Source organism: Mastacembelus armatus, chromosome 14, assembly GCF_900324485.2.
Source record: "Mastacembelus armatus chromosome 14, fMasArm1.2, whole genome shotgun sequence".
In the NCBI taxonomy this organism is placed as follows: Eukaryota; Metazoa; Chordata; class Actinopteri; order Synbranchiformes; family Mastacembelidae; genus Mastacembelus; species Mastacembelus armatus.
Window position 1 is genome coordinate 12796459 of NC_046646.1, and position 23113 is coordinate 12819571.

At 40.0% G+C, this 23113-nt stretch overlaps 3 protein-coding genes across 3 annotated transcripts; 2 read left to right on the forward strand and 1 right to left on the reverse strand.

Annotated features, from left to right (window-relative positions):
• The first annotated feature begins 6324 nt into the window (after positions 1-6324).
• Positions 6325-10937, forward strand: inpp5kb (inositol polyphosphate-5-phosphatase Kb). Its single transcript, XM_026328854.1, has 13 exons — positions 6325-6545; positions 7067-7171; positions 7313-7421; positions 7680-7796; positions 8216-8391; positions 8476-8587; positions 8672-8781; positions 8864-8890; positions 9743-9956; positions 10100-10237; positions 10315-10398; positions 10498-10602; positions 10821-10937. Exons 1-13 carry the CDS (start codon positions 6325-6327, stop codon positions 10887-10889), a joined length of 1587 nt encoding a protein of 528 aa, XP_026184639.1. The 3' UTR covers positions 10890-10937.
• A 1212-nt stretch (positions 10938-12149) lies between these two features.
• On the forward strand, positions 12150-16562 carry nle1 (notchless homolog 1 (Drosophila)). Its single transcript, XM_026328336.2, has 13 exons — positions 12150-12226; positions 12734-12876; positions 13226-13446; positions 13580-13659; positions 13763-13839; positions 13927-14024; positions 14268-14460; positions 14561-14696; positions 14785-14831; positions 14909-15111; positions 15273-15432; positions 15551-15621; positions 15704-16562. Exons 2-13 carry the CDS (start codon positions 12739-12741, stop codon positions 15714-15716), a joined length of 1437 nt encoding a protein of 478 aa, XP_026184121.1. The 5' UTR covers positions 12150-12226; positions 12734-12738; the 3' UTR covers positions 15717-16562.
• Positions 16563-17871: 1309 nt separating this feature from the next.
• On the reverse strand, positions 17872-21457 carry slc25a1a (solute carrier family 25 member 1a). Its single transcript, XM_026328634.1, has 9 exons — positions 21132-21457; positions 20538-20645; positions 20262-20361; positions 19853-19991; positions 19650-19734; positions 19328-19432; positions 19075-19190; positions 18907-18980; positions 17872-18819 (listed from the first exon to the last, which is right to left on the reverse strand). Exons 1-9 carry the CDS (start codon positions 21376-21378, stop codon positions 18705-18707), a joined length of 1089 nt encoding a protein of 362 aa, XP_026184419.1. The 5' UTR covers positions 21379-21457; the 3' UTR covers positions 17872-18704.
• Between the last annotated feature and the right edge of the window lie 1656 nt (positions 21458-23113).

Below are 23113 nucleotides of genomic sequence, written 5' to 3' on the forward strand. Positions count from 1 at the left end.
ATAGAGGTGAGGAAGTTACAGAAGTAGAGAGGTGATAACAGCAAGCACTTCTTCCTCTCTTTGACATCTGTTTGGCCTCCATTGACCTTGGTTACCTTTTTCGTACATTTCCATCGTCTGTTTCCCTCACACTCTCCTCCTCATTTTAACAGTGCAGGAACTTTAAAGAGCAAGCAACAGCTAATGTCAGGAACGCAGTGCTATGTTGTTGACTAAATCATACATTTGGATTGTGAGAAAGTGTCAGGGCCAAAAAACTGCCATCAAAACAGGTAGAAAACCACAGTCGATACTGTAAGAGCAAGTACAGGGGATTTATGTAAGGTACACGTCTAGATTAAAGTGGATCACTTTGCCTCTTAGATTATTATTGTCACATGCTCACCATTTTGTCATTACCTCGATAAAATTAATAAAAATGCAGATGTTCAGCAAACTCGTCTGTATTAATCAGTTGTACAAGTTTTTCAATTTCTTGACTTTTTAGCATAACTGATCTAGTTAGACTCAACTATTCTGCTTTCTTAGTTTCATGCTAAATTGCATTTTTATGCGGCATATATCATACATACCTGAGCAGCGTAATTATCCTGTACATTTATTTGGGCTGTTTAAAGCAAAAGCACAGTAGCACATACACCCAAATTGACATTTTATTAGCCATAAGGTTGTTAAGGCATGAAAATGCTTTTACTAAACCGCTCTGACCTGCATTGACAAAACTAAGTGAATCTACCCTTGTGACACTTTTCATGTCCTTGTTTCTGTCAAGGTTTAAAAATCCATAATTAACTTTCACTGTTGCCTCCTCTTTAAAGAAAACACACTAGCTCTGGATGTCTAACCCATTCAACCTCCCTCCATCAGCCATCTCACTCGCTGTCTGTGATGGGGCTATGTGGATGTACCGTATGTATTGACTTTGTAAATAGTAAATAAATTAATGTAGATGAACACACATATATATAGATCAGACTGTCCTGCCAAACCTATACAGCACACCCTCTTGACTCTAATCTTATTCCTTCTTCAGCATAACACAGACCTTAATGACCAAGTTGCTCTCACAGAGGTATTACTGCGAGGGGATGTAGAGCTGTAGTTGCTGAGTATAGTGCTGATAACACAGTTTGAGGAATATTCTCAGCCGTAGACACAAAATGTAGAATATAATTCCTAATATTGTTATAGATGATTTTGCTGCTGGTTTTAGGATGCTTCAGCGAAGCTGAGCTGCTGTGTGGCTTATAGTTGAAGTCAAAAAAAAAAAACAAAGAAGAAGTGAAGCAAAAACCCTTTTCACTACTCCTTCTTCTCCCTCGTTGCACGTTCAGGGGCTACATCCCATTGGCAGGGCAGTGTAAAAATATATATTTTTGTTCTCAATGTTGTTGTACCTCTGTTGTCAGTCTCTGAACTACACTCACTTCTCTCACTGAAAGGGAACATTTAACGGCAGCTGGGGTCAGTTTTTGATCCACATAATTAGCTGTGTGGCGCCTCAGTGCGAGTGGTTAGCCTGTGGTTAGTGACAAGGACCAAAGGGGAAATTATTCTACAGTGAGGTGCCAGTGGGTTGGAGCTCATAGCTACACAGAAAAGAAAAACATCATTTGAAAACAGACGTTGACAGTAGGTCCATTTTAAGAGCCTGACGATATTATACAAATGTGTGAGAGAACACAGTTTAACAGAGACCATTTCATAGATATCTGTTGTTAGATTCCTGGATTTATAATCAGAGTATAAAACCAAATGATTCCACAATCTCAACCAGTTTTTAAATTGTTAAATCCCACTCTCTCTTTCTCTGTCTTTCTCTTACTCTCTCTCTCTCTCTCTCTCTCGCCCCTCTTAACTTGTCTCCTGTTTTTTCTTTTATTGTGAATTTGTGCCTTTTTGTCATTTTATCTTCCAATAACACTACTGTACATTGGAGACGTAAAGAAATTAATAAAAAGAAGAAAGCAACTGCACACATGTTCCAGCTGTTTGTCTTTGACTGTAACATGAGCATCGATGATTGATTGGACAAAGTAGTTTCATGTTCCTGGTAACATGTAACAGTGAGTGGCTTTATTTTACCAGCATAGAACCTGAGACAATATAATTGAAGTCCAGGAATTTGGAAAAATGAATGAACTAAATAATCACCACTGAATGCCTCGACAGGTTATGGATGTTTTGGATATGTTGCAATATATTGTTACTATGAGTGTTGCTTCAATTTTGCTTAGATGAGCTATAAAAAGCAATTTATTACTTAATTTGATATTTAAAAAAGGAGATTAAAAAGGGTTTTTATTGATCAATCCACAGGCGGGTCAAAATAAATAACATACATCAAAATCAGTAAAAAAAAATATATATATAAATATATATACATTAAATTTTTATGTGTATATATACACACATATATATATATATATATATATCAACATAAAATGGGATTTACAAACAACAATTTGCTGACATTATCAAAGGTGTGGAATTTGAATATTTGCCATTAGCGCCCCCTGTAGTAGCATCAAAACAAAGCCTATGGCAGGCAGCAGCCAGTACACACACAAACACTGTAAGCAGGGGAAAATTAATCAGGATTTGGATGGCAAAGATTACTTTAAATCCTGATTATCAGGCAGAAGAGGGGCCACGACAGAAAGCCGCTACACGGTTTCTGAGATGGTGATGAGACTCAACACAGTTAGTAGATGTACTGTATGAGAGGAAATCCTACAAACTACACATCTTTGTGATCCAATAGGTTTATTTATTTAGCATAATAAAGATTTTGAGTCAGACTACCCAGACTTGTCATAACCTTGCAGGAATCAAAAGCCTGATTTTAAGCTGTTTTTTCAATATTTATTTTACAGCTAATTTATCTTGAGCACTATTTTGGGTGTCGCTCATAATTTCCAAGAGCCCAAAACACTTTTTTCTACGACAAGTAACCAATTTAAAATTTACAAATGCTTGACAATAACAAACTTAGACTCACATTCAGCTGCCATATGTAACTTTATAACAACCCAGAGCTTTTCATATGGGAGAAAAACTCAAGAAAGGACTTTGGTGCAACATTTACCATGCATTGGGGAATTTAACTACCAGACATGTTCATTCATGTACAAGATAATACTTTCTCACTGGGTTGTTAACCAGCCTGGGATCACAGCTTGATCCAATGTTGCGCTTTAAGTCCAGAGCAGGGGCCTTGCACCCAGTAGGGAAACAGCTGAGAACAAAGTGAGAGGACTAAAAAGAAAACAGTCCAACAACAGGACCCACAATAGGAAAACAGAAACCCAGTCGCTCAACGTCCTTTTGATAAATCTTTGTCGACACAGGGTCTGCAGCTTTCTCTGGACAACACAAGACAACGGTACTGTACTGAATGAATGATTTTTTTTCAGAAGATACATAAAATAACAGTAAATAAATTATAATGAATCAATTAGATTAGTTATATCCTAAAATACTGTATGGGTGTTAGTCCTGTTGCATTTAATGTTCCTGTGTAATCGATCTATTCTCACCTGCTAGTGAGTTATCATGACAATAAATCCAGTCTCTTAATAAGTCAGTGTGTTACTGTGTGTGTACAGTAAATAGAGGGAGACAAAGATCTTTTCACACGCTCATATTTTTCCACATGATGGATCTCCAAAATATTTGGGCCCCATGAGGTTTTAGCAGCCCACTCAGGACTTTTACCTAAGGTTAGGGTTATACTATGTTTGGGCAGGGTGGTTGGTTAAAACAATGTTTTTATATTATATTAGTTGATTATTTTCCTCAGCTCTATTTAAACCTTATAGTATTTTAATCTACAGGTCATTGCTTTGGTTTCCAAACAGTCACCTTATTGTTTTGATTTGCTTTCACTTCAGATTTAGCTCCTCTAACATGAATGCAGCCTAACAAAAAAAAAAAAAGTGCAACAATGAAATAAATAAGAAGTACAGACCAACTATAAAAAATAAGACATCCAAACTAAAACTAAGAAATGTAAACCAAAGCCATTTATTTTGGCTTGTTTATTTGTGCTTTTATTTGCAGACATAATTAGCCCCATTGGAAATCACAGATAACAGGGGAGATAAAGTTGGTTAACATAGTGGAACTCTAGTATAGTATATAAATGTTTTGTTTGGGAGTTATTAGTGGAGACATGACATGGAGGACTGGAGACATGAGCTCATATTGGACATTTTTTCTGATGGCCAGTAGCAATTGTGATTGTTATTGCTGTCATGGCTTTGGTATGTCTGTTTTTAACAAATAAACAGCCCCAATTTCATAAATTCACATTATGTTGGCTTAGAAAAAAATCAAATCAAATCAAATTTTTAAAATCTTAAGAACATTTTACTCAAGTTTTCCAATATTTGGTATAAAATTGTCTCTAGTGTATAAAGTCTTCCTGTTTTTAAATGTGACCTTCAGGACACAGTCACTTTAACATGGATGAAGCTGACCGTGATAACACATGATTACAAATCCATTTCAGAAATGACTATCAGGGATCCCTGTCAGGTTTGACTTTGACTGCTCTACTCTGCTCCCACTGTAATAGAGGCAAGCATTTCTGCTTGGTATGTGTGTTTCTTGTTTGTCTACGTATATGTGTGTCTGTGTGTTCCTACAGGGGAGAAAATGAGCGCTGGAAGATTACGGGATGGTTGCAGAGACAAGTGCAGGTAAGATCAATACACAATCTTTTTCTTCTTTGTCCAGCAAGTGAGAATGGACTGTGGGGAAAAAAAATAGTTCAGACAGAGAAGAGTGCATGCAGGGACAGCGAGAGTCCAAAAAAACAAAGCCGTAACTGAATTACCTAACCTTCATAAGTAGCTTTAAAGTTGCTGGTTCTGAATCTATGTAGAGCTCTATAATAAAACTTAAATAGTCTCCCATTCATCATTTCTCACCGCGCATTAAACCCTATCGGTTATCCACTTAACACTTCTGCTTGCTAAAGAATGTGCCCTAAGTCTCTGCATGTGACAGCTGCCTCTGATTGTTCTTTTGCTCCAGCCTTGTTTCTAGCTCCCTTTTTGCTTAGAAAGTGTTGGTATCACAATTGATCAGTAAAATACTATCAAAAAAGTATTTAATGCTGTAATCCCCAAAATAATGTACTATTTTTGTTTGAAACCCATGGCGACAATACACACAATACCTGTGTACTACATTATTATTGAAATGCTGTTACTATGAAACGTTATTATCTACTCTAAGATTCAGACTATGGTTTCAAAGTTGGTTAATAGTTAGTAGTTTCAGAGGCTTATTTTAATTATTTATTTACTTATTTATTAATTTGATTTATTCTGTGTTATGCAATACAAGCTTCTTAATCTAAAACTAGAAACATTATCTCATCACATTCATGGTTTTGAAATCATTAAATCATTCAGGTATTGGGCAAAATGTGTTGCAGATTGTTTCATGTATTGTGTCCTTCTAAATCTGTTATGTAATGTAGCCACTGTTGTGCTGCAACACTTGTTAATTACAATTATTTGAGCTTTGTTATTTAAAGAAACGCTAAAACGTCTGTGTCACAGCTTATAATGGGTTTACAAAGACAAGCTTTCACTTATATGAGCAGAGGCTGGATAGAGGCCAAAAGAAGTTAATGCTATTGTTTGTTGCTGACCCCTCGCTAATGCACTGCTGCAACTGTGCGGCTACATTTTTCTCAGGGATCTGAAGAGCTGCCCAAGTTTTACAACAGTACTCACAAACATGGAGGATCAGCCTCTGCTCCCTGTGACTACACGCACACACACACACACACACACACACACACACACACACACACACACACACACACACACACGGCTGTGATTATAATCCAACTCGGACTCATTCTTGCCCACATTCCTTAGTCAGCCCCACTGCTTTGTGGAGCATTGCTCCATCATGGCATAATCACACAGGACTGTGCTGCTACAGGAAGGACTACACTACCCTAGGTGCTGGGATTTTGATTGATTGATTTCATCCTGGCCAGATTGGAGGATCTAAAACAGAAGCTGTCTAAAGTACATGCAGAGAGATTTAACTAACAAGGGACCAGTTCTTGTTCTTGCCAGTGACCTGAGCACAGTGGAGGCCTCTCACATCTAATGGCTGCAACTGAATCAATCAAAGACGTCTAAGGAGGAATCAATTTTTAACTTTAATAATTTTTTACCGGATTTTACTTGATCATCTACATCTTTACTTTTGATTTCAGAAAATCTTACATAGCCTTCATAGAGTAGTTAACAAAACCAACACCTGGAAAATCGTTTCTCAGTCTGAGATCCAAGCATGGACCCCTTGACAGACAGTCCACGTGTGCGCTCAGACAGCACGAGCAGCTCTGTATCTCAGGGCTCGAGGTCCAAAGTGGTCCTCCGCCAGCGTTTGTCCCAGCTTCTGACCTGCATAGACGACATGAGCTCCGACGATGAAGCCGGTGAAGAAGTTTCCCATTCGCTGGACGAAGCCTTTCAGCTCTGTGGTCATTTCATCCCCACAGACACGTTCAGGTTTCCAGTTGCATATGCTTTACTCATGCTCAATGACTTTACACAACATGCAGAAAGTGTTTGCCTCTGACATAATAATGAACTTATATTAGTTCAGCACCACAGAAAAGAGAACTCACTTTGTAAACTCTAAGCTGTTAAAAAAAACTGCAAAAACTGACAGGAGGGTGAAGTGAAATGTACCTGCCTGATGTCTGGGTTTCTTACAGTCTGACACTTCCCTGGCTTCTCTATGAGATTAAAAATGTGAATGTGGAAAAAGTAAATTATTAATGTTCTCTGTTTTTAATACTTCCGATGTCAAAGGAAACAGTTGAATGCTCCATGATGCATAATATGTCGTTGACATATATAAGACGAAAGTAAATGAAGTAGGATTGAAATTTCTCAGGCTGGTTAGAATTTGCATAGCAATGCTCTAAATTACTATAAAAATATGAATATAACAACTCTTGCACAATGTAAAAATGTAACTGACATCTTAATATTTTCCTGTTTTCCCCTCTCACACGCACTGACAGGCTGCACATGGTGACTTGGAACATAGCCACAGCGGAGCCTCCTGAAGACGTCACTTCTTTGCTGCATCTGGATGTCCAGCACCCCACAGATCTCTATGTGATTGGGTGAGGAATGACAATATGGAAACTGGAATCTAAAACTCTGGAATAACACAAAAAATGTTTCTTCTATTAATTTGGAAAAAAGAGGAAATGATCCCGTACTGTGTGTTGTGTTTTTTATTCACTGGTGTTGATGTGTGTCAGTCTGCAGGAGGTGAATTCTGCCCCGCTGAGGTTCATCTCAGACATGATAGCGGACGACTCCTGGAGCCTCGTGTTCATGAACACACTGGCACCCAGAGGTTTTGTCAAGGTGAGAAAAGACAGTGTTTCTGTGTATATGCATGTAAATGTGTGTATCTAAACACCTGAAAAAACAATAGTGTCGTAAAATCTACTTAGAAAATATAAAGGTAATATTTGCTTTGCTTAAAATTCTCATATATTGTCTTTCATCTTAACACTATATGTTGATATCATACAGTCTTTATATTAATAATACAATGAAATACAGTCAAAACCAAATTTCAAATTGTTAATAAAACCTATCACTATTTCCATCTGTGTCTAGGTCACATCAGTGAGGATGCAGGGTTTGCTTCTGCTGGTTTTTGCCAAACAAATTCACCTGCCCTTCATCAGAAACATCCAGACCACCTACACTCGTACTGGCATCTTTGGTTTCTGGGTAGGAAATCACACTGAGGACGCCCTGGACCTTACAGAGAACAACTCCTTACACCAGAAATCCCTTTGGCGTCAGATGCTGTAGAGTTTAAACACACTATGAAAGGCCCATTGTGCTTGTTGAGTGGACTGTGCAACAGAGATGACCGAATGAAATAACAAACACAAACATTCAAGGGTAAAACTGCTAAAGAAGCAAACCGGGGCAAACATTTACAGGACAAATAATCTAGACCATAATCCACATTAAAGGAAAAGTATCATCTAAATAAATAAATACAGAAAATATGTCATTAATGAAAAAACAGGGAATGAGAGGAATTCATGTTTTTGACTTCAATAAATGTAATTTTCTTGTAAATGCTGATATGACTATGACTTCACATACCTTATGCCCCCCTGTTTGTTTCTCTGTGTCAGGGTAATAAAGGAGGAGTGTCTGTGCATTTTTCCTTCTATGGTCACATGATGTGCTTCCTCAACTGCCACCTTGCAGCGCACATGAACTATGCTCTGCAGCGTGTTGATGAGTTTGAATACATCCTGGAGACACAAGAGTTTGACATCCCCGACACCCCACAAGTCCTGGATCATAAGTCAGTGCATGCACAACCGTACACACTCACAAACGCAGTGTTGTTGAGTATCAGGTAAAATGACACCACATCCTGTTTTCACAGGGTTGTGTTCTGGTTCGGCGACCTGAACTTCCGTATCGCAGACCATGGCTTGCACTTCCTCCGCTCATCCATCAACAGCGGACGCCTCAATTTGCTGTGGAACAAAGACCAGGTGATGTGACAAAAGGAGCACACATACACACACAAACACACAAATACAAAAACACACTCACTATTATATTTCACATTCCTGTAGCTCATCATGATGAAGAAGAAGGAGCTTTTCCTCCAGGAATTTGAAGAAGGTCCACTAAATTTTAAACCCACCTACAAGTTTGACCTTAACTCTGACTCCTATGATACCAGGTAAAATGTGCAGCAAACATTACACACACACTCCAATACACACACCCAGACCTCATCTTGTTTCCATCTGAATTCTCCACAGAGCTCCAAAAACATGGCCGGGGTTTAAGTAAGATACACTCTATGTGTTTGGTGTTGCATGCTCCACATTCCCTTATTTCTATGTCATCGCACCATCTGTACGTTTTGCCACCACATCTTTAGTTAAAATGAAACATGTAAACCCCTGAGACTCACTAACCAGGAATGCCAAGCAGCCAAAGCAGTAAGGAAGCCCTTAGGAACAGACGCATCCATCCCTGACTCTGACCCCAAGTGTGTGTCTGTCTGTCCCCCAACAGCACCACCCTCTTCTTCCTCCTCACCTCCCTCACCTGGGGGCTGCTCTCTGTCTGGTTGGGGGCTTGGTACAGGGAGCTAAACCCACCAAAGTGGGTGTCTCCACAGATATACTCTGCAGGAGTAACGGGGGCCTCATACTATAGTATAGGCACCTACAAAGATATATGCTTATCACCTGAAGTCTTAAAATAACTGGAGACACAAAGGGATTTAGTAAATTTAATACTCTTCATGAATTTCAGACAGGATCTGTGAATTTATTTGAACGGAGACAACTCCCTCTTCACACCCAGCACCCCGCTGTTTGTTCCTACATACTGTATGTGTTGCTTTTTATAGTGAATGTGTGTATACATGTTGTAATACATAACTCATAACTCTGCCATCCTTCATCTCTCCACACCATGGTACATTGTAGGTACAGCTCTACATTGCATGTGTCTGTCTGGTTTGCATTCTTTAACAGCACTGGTCCCCATTCTTTTACATAACAATTGTAACTTAGCTTCACATGGATAGATATAAATGTAACTCTGTGTCATTTAGGCAGCGGAAACAAAAGTTTAACTCATTCTCAAATAGAAGCTGTGGTACCAACACTTACCTTTGCTTCGCTCAGTGGCAAAAAGAGGAAGCCAGCCTGGACAGATCGGATCCTGTGGCGTATCAAACCCAAAAGCCCACCACCAGAGGATGATGATGAGAAGGCATCGACTTCTACTGATGATGGACAAGATGAGTATCCAGTCCTGGTCAGCCAGGACACATACACCAGCGACATGAGCTATGGAGTCAGTGACCACAAGCCTGTCATTGCAACCTTCAGTCTGGAAGTGAGAGCAGATACTAGGGCTTTGTTTTATACTGCTCAGCTCTCTTAGTCCATACAAAAAAATCGTCTCTTTTGATTTTAATGCCACTAATAAGAAAAGTTTTTTTTTTCTATATTGTTAAAGCCTCTCGTTTGTCCCCCCAGCTGAGGAAGTGCTTTGAAACACCACTGGTTCACATATCACCTCTGGGTGTATGGAGTGCGGACCAAGATGTACTTCTTAACTACACCATCCAAGAGGACTTCATGTTCTCCACATGGGACTGGATAGGCCTCTACAAGGTACTGGGACCAACATAAGGGTTAAAAACTGCAGCATAATACAAAACAGATTTGAAATCATGAGTTTTTGCTGGCAGGTGGGATTCAAGAGTGCATCCAATTATGAAACCTTCGTTTGGGTTAGAGAGAACGACCTGCCAGAGATTAATGAAGTCATACAGGTATAGTGCAAGTGAGACATTTATATCATGTTTTAACAAATACTACTGTATATGAACGTAGGCTTCATTCATATGCATCTGTGTGTGTTTTTGTTGCAGATATCTGTGAATAAGGATAAAATCCCTGTGCTTGGTGGACAGTATGTTCTGGGGTACTACAGTACAAACATGCAAAGCCTCGTCGGCCTCAGCACTAACTTTCAGGTAGGGGTACTACACATTATACACATTATGGTTTTACTTTGTTTTATTTCAGTATCTTATTATTGTTTTTTCTCTTCACGTCCAACAATGCCAACTAAAATTGAAACATAATAAACTTTTAAAGCTCAAATTTATGGCAGAGCAGTTTAGTTTTAGTTGTGTTAGATTATAAGACCGCTGTTTGGTTGTAGGCTCCATCATTGTCTTCAATCTTCCAGATCCTGGAGTCAAGGCGTGCCACCATGGAAGGCCTCGTTCCTGAGATCCTCAACGGGCTCAGCAAATAAGAATGAATTCACTACTATACCATGTTGTATAACTCCCCTGCAACTTCACACAGAATTGATTCAGACTTTCAAATGCCCCAAGATCAACTCAGATCAACAACTGGATAAATGGGCTTGGTCATAACTTGACGACCACCACAACATGCCATCACATGTACTGGAAATTTGAATTTGTTGTTTCCAACCTTTACCCTTAAGGAGTTTTCTTTACTTTAGATTCACTCTTGTAACGGTTTCTCAACAAATAGGTTTATCGCTGTAATGAGTCGCCAACCAGCTTACCCCATGGCCATTTACTGCCTGTTAGAGCAGAAAACTGGAATAAACATGCCAAACTGCAGAACTGTTTTAAAAAATAAAAGTCAGCTTAGGTTTTGCTACTGAAAGTAGCCCAGGTGAAAACAGTCTTTTGTCAAATCGTACCTGAAAGTAGATTTTGTATTTTGGTTTGATCTACATTAGTGCCTTTGCAAGAAGAAGATGATAGGAAGCTGTTGTAAAAAAAAAAAAACAACATTATATTGGTACAGGCTGTTTCACTTTATCATACGGCCTAAATGCAGAAAGAAGCACCTGACAACTGAGTTGTTATTCTTTATTTAATTCTGGCTGTGGATTATTTTCATCAACTATTGGACCCCAGCAATTTAGTCAAAAGACTGGAGAAAGATTTAACATATAACGCACACATGATTTTTTCTCAAACATCCAGTATTGGATCTGGATGTTGATGTAAACTGAATGTCAACATTGAGGCATTCTCAATCATATATGACTTGGCTACCCGATGTGTAATGCACATGCAGTAATAAAAGTATGAGGCATAACATGACAAATTGAGTGAGCAGAATTATAAAGGGTTATAATTTACCTCTTTTTAAAATTAATTACCTATCTGTCTGGAAACGTATTGACTGTAATGAAATGTTGAAAGAGGCGTTTTTAAAATACCTTAAGATGTCTGTTTTCCTGCTGATGCAAATCAAAGTGAAAAGTCTAATTAAAATTGAACATTAGCATCATATATGAAATCTTTGTCCTTACAATGAGACACGGAGTATTTTTTTTTTCTCCTGGTGAATAACAGGACCCACATAAAGCCTCTCCTCAAATCTCTTATCTCACGTTGACGTAAAATACCAGGCAGAAAATCTACCGAAATACTATGAAAGTGAAGATGAGCAAAGAGATTTAACAAAAACGGTTCCCTCTGTAAAATCCCACAATCCATTGCGCGAATCCGTCCACAGACTTCACAACCTCCGCCTCCTTGACCATCTTTCACTCAAAGGCTCTTCGCTGTAATACACGTGGGGAGTTTTAACACATTGCTACAGGTAAAGTTTTAGCACAGTTATGCACCAAAATAATGTCATATAAAACTGGGTACAGTGTTTTAAACCAGTCACGATTATTTTACTGTTTTCTTGTCGCTGCTAAAAGTTAGTAGGTGGACACAAGGCTGACTTATAGCAGGCTAGCTAGCGGAGTTAGCTTTGCTGGTTGAGACTATAGGCTAAAAGTAACCGCAGAAAAGATGTTAGGCTTTGGTCTAAACCTTTATATTAACAGTGTTAGACATTTTTCCGCAATGTGTTGGTCGCTGTCCTGTTGTTTGAGTTGATATTAGTAAGTTAGTGGATATTCTGTTGGGTAGTTTAGCTAACCGTAGCTAAGTAACGTTATACCATGCTGTTCTTTCAGCACAAATAGGTTTGATGCTTTCTGTCACAGGAGCTGCTATTCAGAGATATCCCAAACACAAGAGGAAGCTAAATAGTATTAAAGGAGTAAAAACAACGTGTTTATAGCGCCATTTATGGAAAGATGTTTTTAATCGTTAGATTTGATGATGAGCGAGGACGTGGAGCGGCTGCTGATCCAGTTTCAGGACGAGGACGGGGAGATCCTGGGTTCACCTTTTGATGTGCCTCTAGACATCACCCCAGACAAACTGCAGCTGGTCTGCAATGCACTGCTACAGAAGGTAACCGGCTGCCATTATCTTAACAAATATAGATTTTAAGTTGTGATCAAGCTTTACACATCTGCATGTGAAGGCACTTAGGTCTTGTATGTTTAGTCAGGGTTTGTCAACTTCTACAATATTTTTATGATAGATTATTGGTGAATTCCAAATGTTACAGTAAAATTGTATTTAAGTAACCAAATCCAGCTTTTCTTATATCTGATTTTATAAACACTTAAATATCCCACAAAGGGGTATATCTCTTATAGGCCTCACAGAGCATACATTGATTTCTCATAAAGTTTCTCATGAAGTTGAATTTTAAATCCATTGAATATGTCCCCCTTTTTTCCTTCGTTTATTGTAGGAAGAGCCAGTACCACTGGCATTTTTTGTGCATGGAGAGGTTGAGGTGGTGACGGATTTGGGGTCCTGTGTAAAGGCTCTTGGAGTCGAGACAGAGCAGGTCCTGCCGGTTGTGTATCAGCCTCAGGCTGTGTTCAGAGTTCGAGCTGTGGCCCGCTGTACCAGCACCCTACAGGGACATACAGAAGCTGTCATCTCAGTTGCCTTCAGCCCCACTGGCAAGTGGGTGACTTTGTTTTCATGCTTTCCTTTTGATATAACAAAAATTACTATGTGCTGTATATGAGTTAGGTTCTGAAGGTGCTCCCCATAGGTAGTTTTCGGCATGCTCCTAATTCATTTATCTTTGTTTTAGATATTTAGCCAGCGGTTCAGGTGATACTACTGTGCGATTTTGGGACTTGACAACTGAGACGCCCCACCACACTGCCAGAGGTAAAATCAGTTCTTTATGACAGGATGGTCTGCTATTCATCATGACATAAATGATTGATTAATGGCTTTAGACACCAATGACTTATATTCTGCTTGGTTTTAGGACATTCACATTGGGTACTGAGCATTGCCTGGTCACCTGATGGTAAAAAACTGGCTTCAGGATGCAAGAATAGTCAGGTATGCTCAAAACACATCTAATCTGTATTTGTAACAGTTATACCATGAACATCATGCATTTATTTTTCTGTGTGGCGGTTCCTCTAGATCTGTCTTTGGGATCCAGTGAAGGGTACTCAGATGGGGAAGACTTTGACAGGACACACCAAATGGATCACTTGGCTCTGCTGGGAACCTCTCCATCTGTGAGTTTAGTATTTTCCATTTGTGTATTTTGCTGCTGGTTATTTGCAACCTATTATTTGCTTAATTAAGATTCCATTCAGGTGCTGCATTTATACTGACATATTTTTCTTGTTAAACTATAAAATTACAATAACTAGGCTTTTTCACAGAAAACATATTTGGCATATCACAGTAGAAAACACACAGATGTAAATTTAAAAGAATGATTTGTATCCTCTGATCTGCCCCTCTGTTCCTGCCAGTAACCCAGAGTGTCGGTACTTAGCAAGTAGCTCTAAGGATGGCTCAGTACGTATCTGGGACACTGTGTTGGGGCGCTGTGAGAAGATCTTGACTGGACACACTCAGTCAGTCACATGTGTGAAGTGGGGAGGAGATGGACTTCTGTATACTTCTTCCCATGACAGGACAGTCAAAGTCTGGAGAGCCAAAGATGTAAGTTTATGTGCAGTTGACAATATGTTGATAGCTACAGACTGAGATAAATGAGAGGGATGAGATGTCACTTCATGTGTGCATGTGTTGGTGGATGTAGGGTGTTCAGTGCAGGACTCTGCAGGGTCATGCACACTGGGTGAACACTCTGGCTCTCAGCACAGACTACGTCCTGCGCACTGGTGCTTTTGAACCTGCAACTGCCACTGTGAACCCCCAGGATGTCACTGGATCATGTAAGACACGCTGCTTTCTTTTGGGTTTCTGGTTCACATATTGCCAAGTTAGTTGATATTTTCATTCAATACCCCCCCTCCTCTCCAGTGGAAGAGCTGAAGGAAAGAGCACTGCAGAGATATAAGAAAGTCAGGGTAAGTACTGTACTGTTTATTGTAGTCTGTCCATAAAGTCCCATATCAGTGCTCTTACATTTTCTGTCATGCTGCAGGCATCAGCTCCGGAGCGGTTGGTGTCAGGCTCAGATGATTTCACCTTGTTCCTGTGGAATCCTGCAGAAGACAAGAAGCCTTTAGCCAGGATGACTGGCCACAGCGCTCTGGTCAATGAAGTGCTATTCTCCCCAGACACCAGGCTTCTCGCATCTGCCTCATTTGATAAGTCCATTAAAATCTGGGATGGACGTACTGGAAAGTAAGAAAGTATCTCAATCATCTTACTACTAAGTGCAGAAATGTACTTGATTTGTGTGTAATACTGCTGCTGACCCAGTGATGGTGATGTAAGCATAAGCTTTTATATCTGTCACTGTGTAATTTCTTCTTTTGTCTGCCTGTTCCTCTTCGTGCCTGCAGATATTTAATGTCCCTGCGTGGCCATGTGGCATCTGTTTATCAAGTGGCATGGTCAGCTGATAGCCGCCTGCTCGTTAGTGGCAGCAGTGACAGCACGCTTAAAGTTTGGGACATTAAAACTGGGAAGCTTAACATGGACCTACCCGGACATGCTGATGAGGTGAGGAAAGGAAAGCTTTCAAAGGATTAATGACTGGTGCAGTTTCCTGGTAGCTGTGTAGCGACTTTTTTTTTTGTTGTTGTTTGTTTCGCCAAATTGGTGTTCCTTGTCTTTATAGGTTTTTGCAGTGGACTGGAGTCCTGATGGACAAAGAGTGGCCAGTGGTGGGAAAGATAAATGTCTCAGAATGTGAGTAAGATGCAAACAGCTTTATCAGTTTTTGAGAGCAGGAACATCAGCATTTCCTCACACCTGTGTTGTATATTTCCAGATGGAGAAGGTAGCCATTCTTCTTAACTTTGGTTAAGGATTCACATCTTCTGCTGTCAAGACACCTGACAGATGGAGCAAGGGTGGCTAAACTGTGCCAAATTCCCATTTGGACTTCTTACACTGGCTGTCAACAGTTACAGAGTGTCAAGGAACTCCAGTCTGGCCAAGATACAAAGACTGTAAAGACTTTTAGCTGAGGGGGAGTGTAAAATGCAAGAGCTTTTAATCATCAGAATATCTATTCATTCAGATTATTGCAAGTCGAAGCTGTATTTGAAGATCGTCTGCACTTAGTATCTCAATTTAAAGAATTAAAGGGTTTCCATTCAATGTACATATTTATTTGTACTAATCAGGGCCCCTGACACGTAAAGTACTTGTTTTTCTAATGTAGAAACTACAAATAATGTTATGTTCAGTTTTGGAATATTAAATATCCAATATAAATATATTTACATACGTACATTAAAATTGAGGATTTTAAAAAAGAATTTACCCTGAATGTTTACATCTTGTCCTTCACCTTAAGCTGTACTAGAAGGGCTGTATATATTATAGGTGACAGAACTGGCGAGACGACAGGTGGGAGTGTTAATACCTTTGTGATGTTAATGCTGCCGATGCTCGCCCAGCTCCTTCAGCCTTTAATCTCCTCTGTCCTGTTGTCAGCAAAGCCTCAACCTGCTGATTTGTCTGCTTGTGTGGTGAAAGCAAGGGTCACAAACTGATGCTGCATGATTCAGATGCCAGTGTCAAAGGACTGCTACACTGTGCCAGTAAAAATGGGTTTTATATACTGTGTTCAACCACTTTTGTAGATATTTCACATTAATAAACATAACACATCACAGCTTTTACTTTGTCAAATTGTATTTTTGTAAAATGACAAGTACTTCACAGTATGCCTGACCTCAGTTTACTCATCCCTGTCATCTGAACAATGTGTTTACAGTTGAAGAACCAAATGATGTGGGTAAATTCTGTTCTTTTTTTAAGGCAGTAAACACTCTGGGTGATGGTACTAAATGAAGGGGAGAAAACCAACAGGTTAAAAAAAGTTATTTAGTTTAAGTGCAAGGCTTCAAAAAGCTCTATAGCATGACTGTGGTATTTACTCTTTTTAATAACAACCAGCCCTCAATGTTCACTTACTTGATCTGATGTCTTAAACACAGATTTCCAGACGCTTATAGATCAAGTTTATTAATCTTAAGTTTATTGAAACCAGTGAAACCATCATATTCCCTACACACGTGATCCTGTAAATACCTGGAGTGTTTTGTTTTTTTTTGTTGCAAGTATTACATCTTTTTTTCAGCACAAAGGACACCTTCAGTCTGTCCAACAAGACCTTCTTAATCTGAATGAACACATTGGAACTGCTGTAGGATGAGGTACACATGCTGCTGACTGAAAAGCAGCAAAGCATAAATGCAAAGATTGTACACCAGAAAATATGTGCTTTAGTTCATGTAAAAAGCAGTAGAGAGGCATAGAGATTGAAGAGTATGCTGTTCTTGGTTTAAACTGTAATATAAGTTTGTTCTTAAGGACATTACTGTATATTAGAAATTCTACTAAAGTATTTTGGCAAATTGGAGTAAAAGGCTTCTGTGCATGGCTGTGTAGTTTTAACTATCAATTAAAACCTTGAGTAAATATTTTTGTTATCAAGCCTCTGACATATCTACTTCACCCACATAGGTCAACGTGTAAACACTTTGTTAGAAGAATGACTGCATTCAAAGATAGCTAATGAACTATTTCATCAGTTACTGTCCACGACCCGACAGTCTGATGAGAATGACTCAAACAAGAAAACCACTGAAGGCTCAAGAGCATTGAAGTCATATGGCTTAAACAATCAGATATGTTGTCATCTGCAGCAGAAATAGTTTCACTTTCATTTTTCAGGCTGCACACCAGCAGCTGGTTGGAAATCTGTCTGGAGTCTGTCTGTCTCCCTGAAGGTTGCATTGATGGTCAAACATTCCCAAATAAAGTCTTCACATACAGGCGAAGAAGGAACTCACCCACTTACTGTTAGTTTTTAATATAAGATGGATTTACCAGAATTGAAACAATGAGTTCAAACTTCTAATAATAAATCTTTTTCTAGTCTGCGTGTACTAGATATGAATTGGTTTCTACAATATGTGCCTAATAATGACAATCTGCTAGCGACGTCCTGACTTCGGACCCGTTTGTGTAGCCTCAACAAGACTGGGAGCTACTGTCACTGTGTAAGAGGATCGATCGACACGTCGAGTATCATGCAGCCATACTGTGTTGTCAGCAGCGACCACAAAACGCACACTGAACAGTAATAAAACTTCAACGGCAACACAGCGAGGGTCATACTGTGAACACTTTAGTGTGATGATGCCATAAGCACAGTCAAGTAAGCGATTACAACACTGTGACGTGTTTGAGTACTGCACAGCCATATTAAAGTACCACAGCGAACTTGTTTGTATCCAGTAGCATGTTTGTTCTTTGCTCAGTATATCAGCTGATGCATTTATGGTTTTAGTACAGTCTTCACAACATCGACGGTAACAGGTAACAGCCATAGGAAGCGCAAACATTTGACATGATATCCCTTTGTCAGACTACTTTTTTGTCTTTTCCTGCCCTGTCTAATTTAAACCTTTTGTTATTAATGCTGACGTGTTTCTTCTCAAAATACACTTCTGTTTCTGGCAATAAGACTTAAGAAACTGAGTTTGGTCAGATGCATAAAATAATATGATCTTCACATGAGTTCCACTTGTCCTGTCCTTCATGAGAAAATGATTTCGTGTTATTCATAAGTCAGATAGCTGGAGAGAGATGCACAGCTATTCCCTCTCCCTCAATTTTTTAAATCATTGTCCTGCAAATTATCTATTTTATGTACGATGATGCAAACGGGTCAGGATGGAGTGACATCTGCTCAGGCTGATGAATAGAGTGAGTATGACCCAGAATAGAGGGCATGAGACCCCTTCTGTGCAGGTTTACTGGGTCTTCCACACGTTGTTGAGTAGTTTGACTACCTCCTCATAGATCACGAAGACTATGGCCACGTCCAAACACACACGGCCAAGCCTGGGAACCGTCCCTTTGTAGAACCTGTAAAAAGAAACAAAGTAAGGTGGTTTGCGTACAGTAATGAAACTATAATTACCCAAAGTGAGTATCAGGATTAGGATTACTCACGCCTGTGGTCCTTCATGTTTCAAGATCTGAAAGGCACAATCCAATGTATTTTTGTAGCGGTGGGCCTCCAAACCCTAAAAAAACATAAATAAATAAAATAAGTGTCTTAGAAGAGGCAAACTTGATAACAGTCACATCAATCATCGGAGGCTGTGTCTATTACTGTACCTGCATCCTCGTCTTCACCACATCCAGAGGTGTATTTCCAAAAACACTAGCAGCTCCGGCTGTCGCTCCAAATATCGCAGTGATGATTGGGTGCATGTCTCGCCTTGGGTCGTCACCTTAGAAGCCAAATTAAAAAGTTGCACTTGTCAAAAGTGTGATATACCACTACCAGAAGGAATTAGGATGAAAATGCCATAGAGAAAAAAAGGGATAGGGACACTGTATCAGTTTCACAATAAGCATAATTTCTCACCTTTGTACCAATTGCGGAGTGCGTTCATCACATAGAATCGGATGGCCTGATTGCTTCCTTGTTTCAGCACAGTCGCTGTCAGACCTTGATATGTCCCCCTCACACCTTGATGAGTCAATCAGATTATGTGTCATCATGAAGCACAAACTATACATATACATATTTATAGTTACAGACTCCGTTATTATTACCAGTAGCCAATAAAAAGGAGCAGGACCAAAACTACAGCACTTGATGTGACAAATGGTCCTGTGTATCTATACTGTCTGTGCAGAGAAATGAAGTAAAATCCTCTTTATGTTGATCCATCCTGCTCTCTCACCCTGTTCTCTGATGATCTCACTGACTCCATGAAAGAAGCCTCTGTAGCGAGGTCTGAGAGAGCACTGGTCATGGATCAGCTTCACCTGGAGGATGGGGGAAGAATTTATTAGGCCAATATTCATCCAGATTACTGCTAATTAAAATAAAAATGTGGAAAGAGCTGACCACAGTTTAAAAAAAAAAAAAAAAGCCTTCACTGACTTTGAGCGTCTCCATAGGGCAAACGATGATAACGGCTTCTGCTATCCCTGCTCCTAAACCACACAAGAGGCTCCGTGTGTTGTCTAGCCGACCTGTGGCATCTCTCATTGGGTTGCTGAGCATCTCAAACGTGCCAAACCTGACAGGAAGAAGGGAAAGTTATATATCTTCAAGATCAGCAATGGTCAAAATAAAAATAAAAGAAATTACAAGTCACTGCTTTGATATCAGTCCTGCAATAAATTTATTTAAAGTTTACACCCCATAGATCTGTGATGATACAAACCAAAAGGAGGCAAAGAGGCAAATGTGATTTTCTGTTGTGGCTCTTATATTATTTACACTGCCGGGGATATGTGAACAGAAAATCTGTAAAGCAACAACTACTATGGACGGTGTGCATCTTCACCTGACTGCAGACTTGGGTATCGATCCATAGAGCAGGGAGCTGAGACCTCGATATAACCCTCTGAGTCCGTGATATTGCACGGTCAACCTCACACAGTCGCCTGCTCTCACACAAACACATACACACATACACACACACACACACACACACACACACACACACACACACACACACACACACACACAGTGTCAGCATCCAAGAATGAGTAAACCAAAAAGTGCAGCATAGAAACCTGCTTTCATGTTGTCAGCAGTCATACGTGTCCCAGTGACCTACCGATGCCTCTGTATCGCGGTGGGTTTGCTCTCTCATCTAGCTGCAGCTGGGTTTTGACATACTCTGTAGGGAAGGTGATACATATCTCTATTCCTCCTGCGATGCCACCTGAGTGCCAGGGAGAAAACACCGCTGTCAGGAATTGTTGACTGTGCAGAGCTGTTCTTGAATGTTCTGGGACCAGGAGGAACTTATTGGCATTTCTATTGCAGTATAATCATAACACTAGGTGGATTAATTGCAGTGTGTGGTGGATTCTCGTTGATTCCTGGTGTGTGTTTCTAGATCATTCCTTATGTTTCAATTGAATACTGATCTGATCTCATTAAAGAACAGCTGAGGGCAGCCTTTCACACCATGAACCTTCTAGCATCTTTTCAGATGATTCGAATGAACAAAGTGTGAGTCTGTGTCACTATAAATAAATACACCTACATCATATAAGTACTAGCCCTGCCGGTTTTGACCCACTTCTCCGCAGATATCCTTAACTTAATGTGCGACAGACTGAGATTAAGCTGTGCAGAAAGCAATGGACGCCTATGAGGAGGGGGGCGGGGTTTGTGTGTTGAATATCAATGTTGCAAAATGAACCTGCAAGGATGGCCTTCCCAGGATGCGTTATCTTCCTCCCTCCGACTGCAGCAGCCGCCAGGTTCCTCCTCGCCGCGTACGACCGCTGGTAGACCGGTAAACAGCCCAGACCCGTCGCGGCGGCAGCGGCGGCCAGACGCTGGGGTGGAGGCTGCTGGTGGGGAGCCGAGCTCGGGCATCCTCTCCTGACACCGCAGCTCTCGCAAGGCCCCTCACACACCGAAAAGGGCTTTAGCAATGAGGACATGTTTTTTTGTCGTCACGGCTGGTTATAGAAATCTCCCGCTGTGGAAAACTGTCCCACTCAGACAAAGTCAACAACAAGACAGCAGGGCGCACCAATGTGGCGGCAGGGGCAGCATCAATATTCAAATAGCGGTCAGGTGATGGGGCTGCCTATTGGCTCAGACTGCTACCTCGTGCCATTATTCAGTCACGTGACCATGCATGACTTTTGGCGACCAATAACGTGGCGGATGATGTTGATTTGACACACACATATATAATACACATCACTAGAATGATCTAATACAGGTCAGAAATAACAATATCTTAAATAAATGACACTAAAATACACAGAATACTGTGTATATACACTGTATAGTACATGTTAGTAGTGCAAAGTTAAGGATATACTGTAGTGCTGTACTGGAATTACATATACTTTTTCTTTAGAAAGTACTCAGACCCCTTCAGGTTTTGCACAAATTATATATTTGCCATTTTTCCCAATAATCTACACTCAGGAGCCCATAATGACAAAGTAATACCAATTTATTTTAGTTTTTTCTTTTTTTGTAACTTAATTAAAAACCAAAATCTGAAATCTTCTTTTACAAAAGTGTTCCGTGTTCAGCTGCTCCCAACTGTGATCAGGTGCATCCTGTTTCTTTAATTATCCTTGAGAACCAGACTGGAGTTCACCTGTGGCCAATTTAATTGATCGGACAGAGTTTAGAAAGACACACACCTGTGTATGTACTATCACACAATTCACACTGTGTGTCAGAACAAAAACCAAGTCATGAAGTCCAAGGAACTCTGTGTAGAGGGCTGCGATTAAATTGTGGCAAGGCATAGATTAGGCCAGAGTATAAAAGCCTTTCTAAAGCTGTGAGAGGCCCCAGTAATAACTGTGACAGTAACTGTGAAATGGAAGAAGTGTGGAACCATCAGGACTCTTCCTTTAATTGTCATCTAACCAAACTGAGCAACTGGTGAGAAGGGCTTTGGTCTGGGCTAATGCCATCCCAACACTGAAGCAAGGTGAAGGCAGCACATGTCTGAACTTTCATCCCGACAATGAGCCGACTCATACAGCCAAGACAATGGTGGAAAAGCTTCAGGAGAAATCCCTCTCCGTGGAGAGATCCAAAGATGTGTTCAGACGCTTCCTCTGCAATCTCACAGAGCTTAAAAGGATCTGCTAGGAAGGATGGGATAAACTGCAAAATTCCAGGTGTGTAGTGCTTTTATTTTTGTATTTTTGACTCCAACTACGGTTAACATCCTCTTTTCCAAGGTTGGTCTTGAAGCTTGTAGAGACTTGACCAAGAACAATTACATCTGTAATTGCTGCCAAAGAGGCCTCCCTCTAAAGACCTGAATTAAGGGTCTGAATAGTTTGGTAACTGAGTTATTGAGTGTAGATTGAGGGACAATCATGGCAATTTTATGAATTTAAAATTAAGCCTACAACATCAAGGGTGCAAAAGTGAAGTTTTCTTAATACTTTCCAAAGCAATTGTAATACTAAAGCGATACTGAGGAGAATACAAACAATTACACAAATACCACAATTATATAATAACAATCATTCCAAGAAATCCTGTTAATACGATTAAAACACTATAATACCCTTTTCTCCCTTGGTGGTGTGTCATGAGGTTGGTATGTTGCTGTTGCCTCTTAATCCTTGTTCCTTTAAATAGTGCTCATGCCATGCCAGAGCACACACAAACACAAAAACATACTGCCTCCCC

Coding starts and splice junctions, on each gene's coding strand:
- inpp5kb (XM_026328854.1), top strand. CDS start 6,325: ATGGACCCCTTGACAGACAGTCCACGTGTGCGCTCAGACAGCACGAGC. Junction 6,546..7,066: donor ATCCCCACAGACACGTTCAG/GTTTCCAGTTGC, acceptor ACGCACTGACAG/GCTGCACATGGTGACTTGGA. Junction 7,172..7,312: donor ACAGATCTCTATGTGATTGG/GTGAGGAATGAC, acceptor GATGTGTGTCAG/TCTGCAGGAGGTGAATTCTG.
- nle1 (XM_026328336.2), top strand. CDS start 12,739: ATGATGAGCGAGGACGTGGAGCGGCTGCTGATCCAGTTTCAGGACGAG. Junction 14,025..14,267: donor TGCTGGGAACCTCTCCATCT/GTGAGTTTAGTA, acceptor TGTTCCTGCCAG/TAACCCAGAGTGTCGGTACT. Junction 15,433..15,550: donor TACCCGGACATGCTGATGAG/GTGAGGAAAGGA, acceptor TTGTCTTTATAG/GTTTTTGCAGTGGACTGGAG.
- slc25a1a (XM_026328634.1), bottom strand. CDS start 21,378: ATGTCCTCATTGCTAAAGCCCTTTTCGGTGTGTGAGGGGCCTTGCGAG. Junction 19,191..19,327: donor ACTCCGCAATTGGTACAAAG/GTGAGAAATTAT, acceptor TTGGCTTCTAAG/GTGACGACCCAAGGCGAGAC. Junction 18,820..18,906: donor AAACATGAAGGACCACAGGC/GTGAGTAATCCT, acceptor TTCTTTTTACAG/GTTCTACAAAGGGACGGTTC.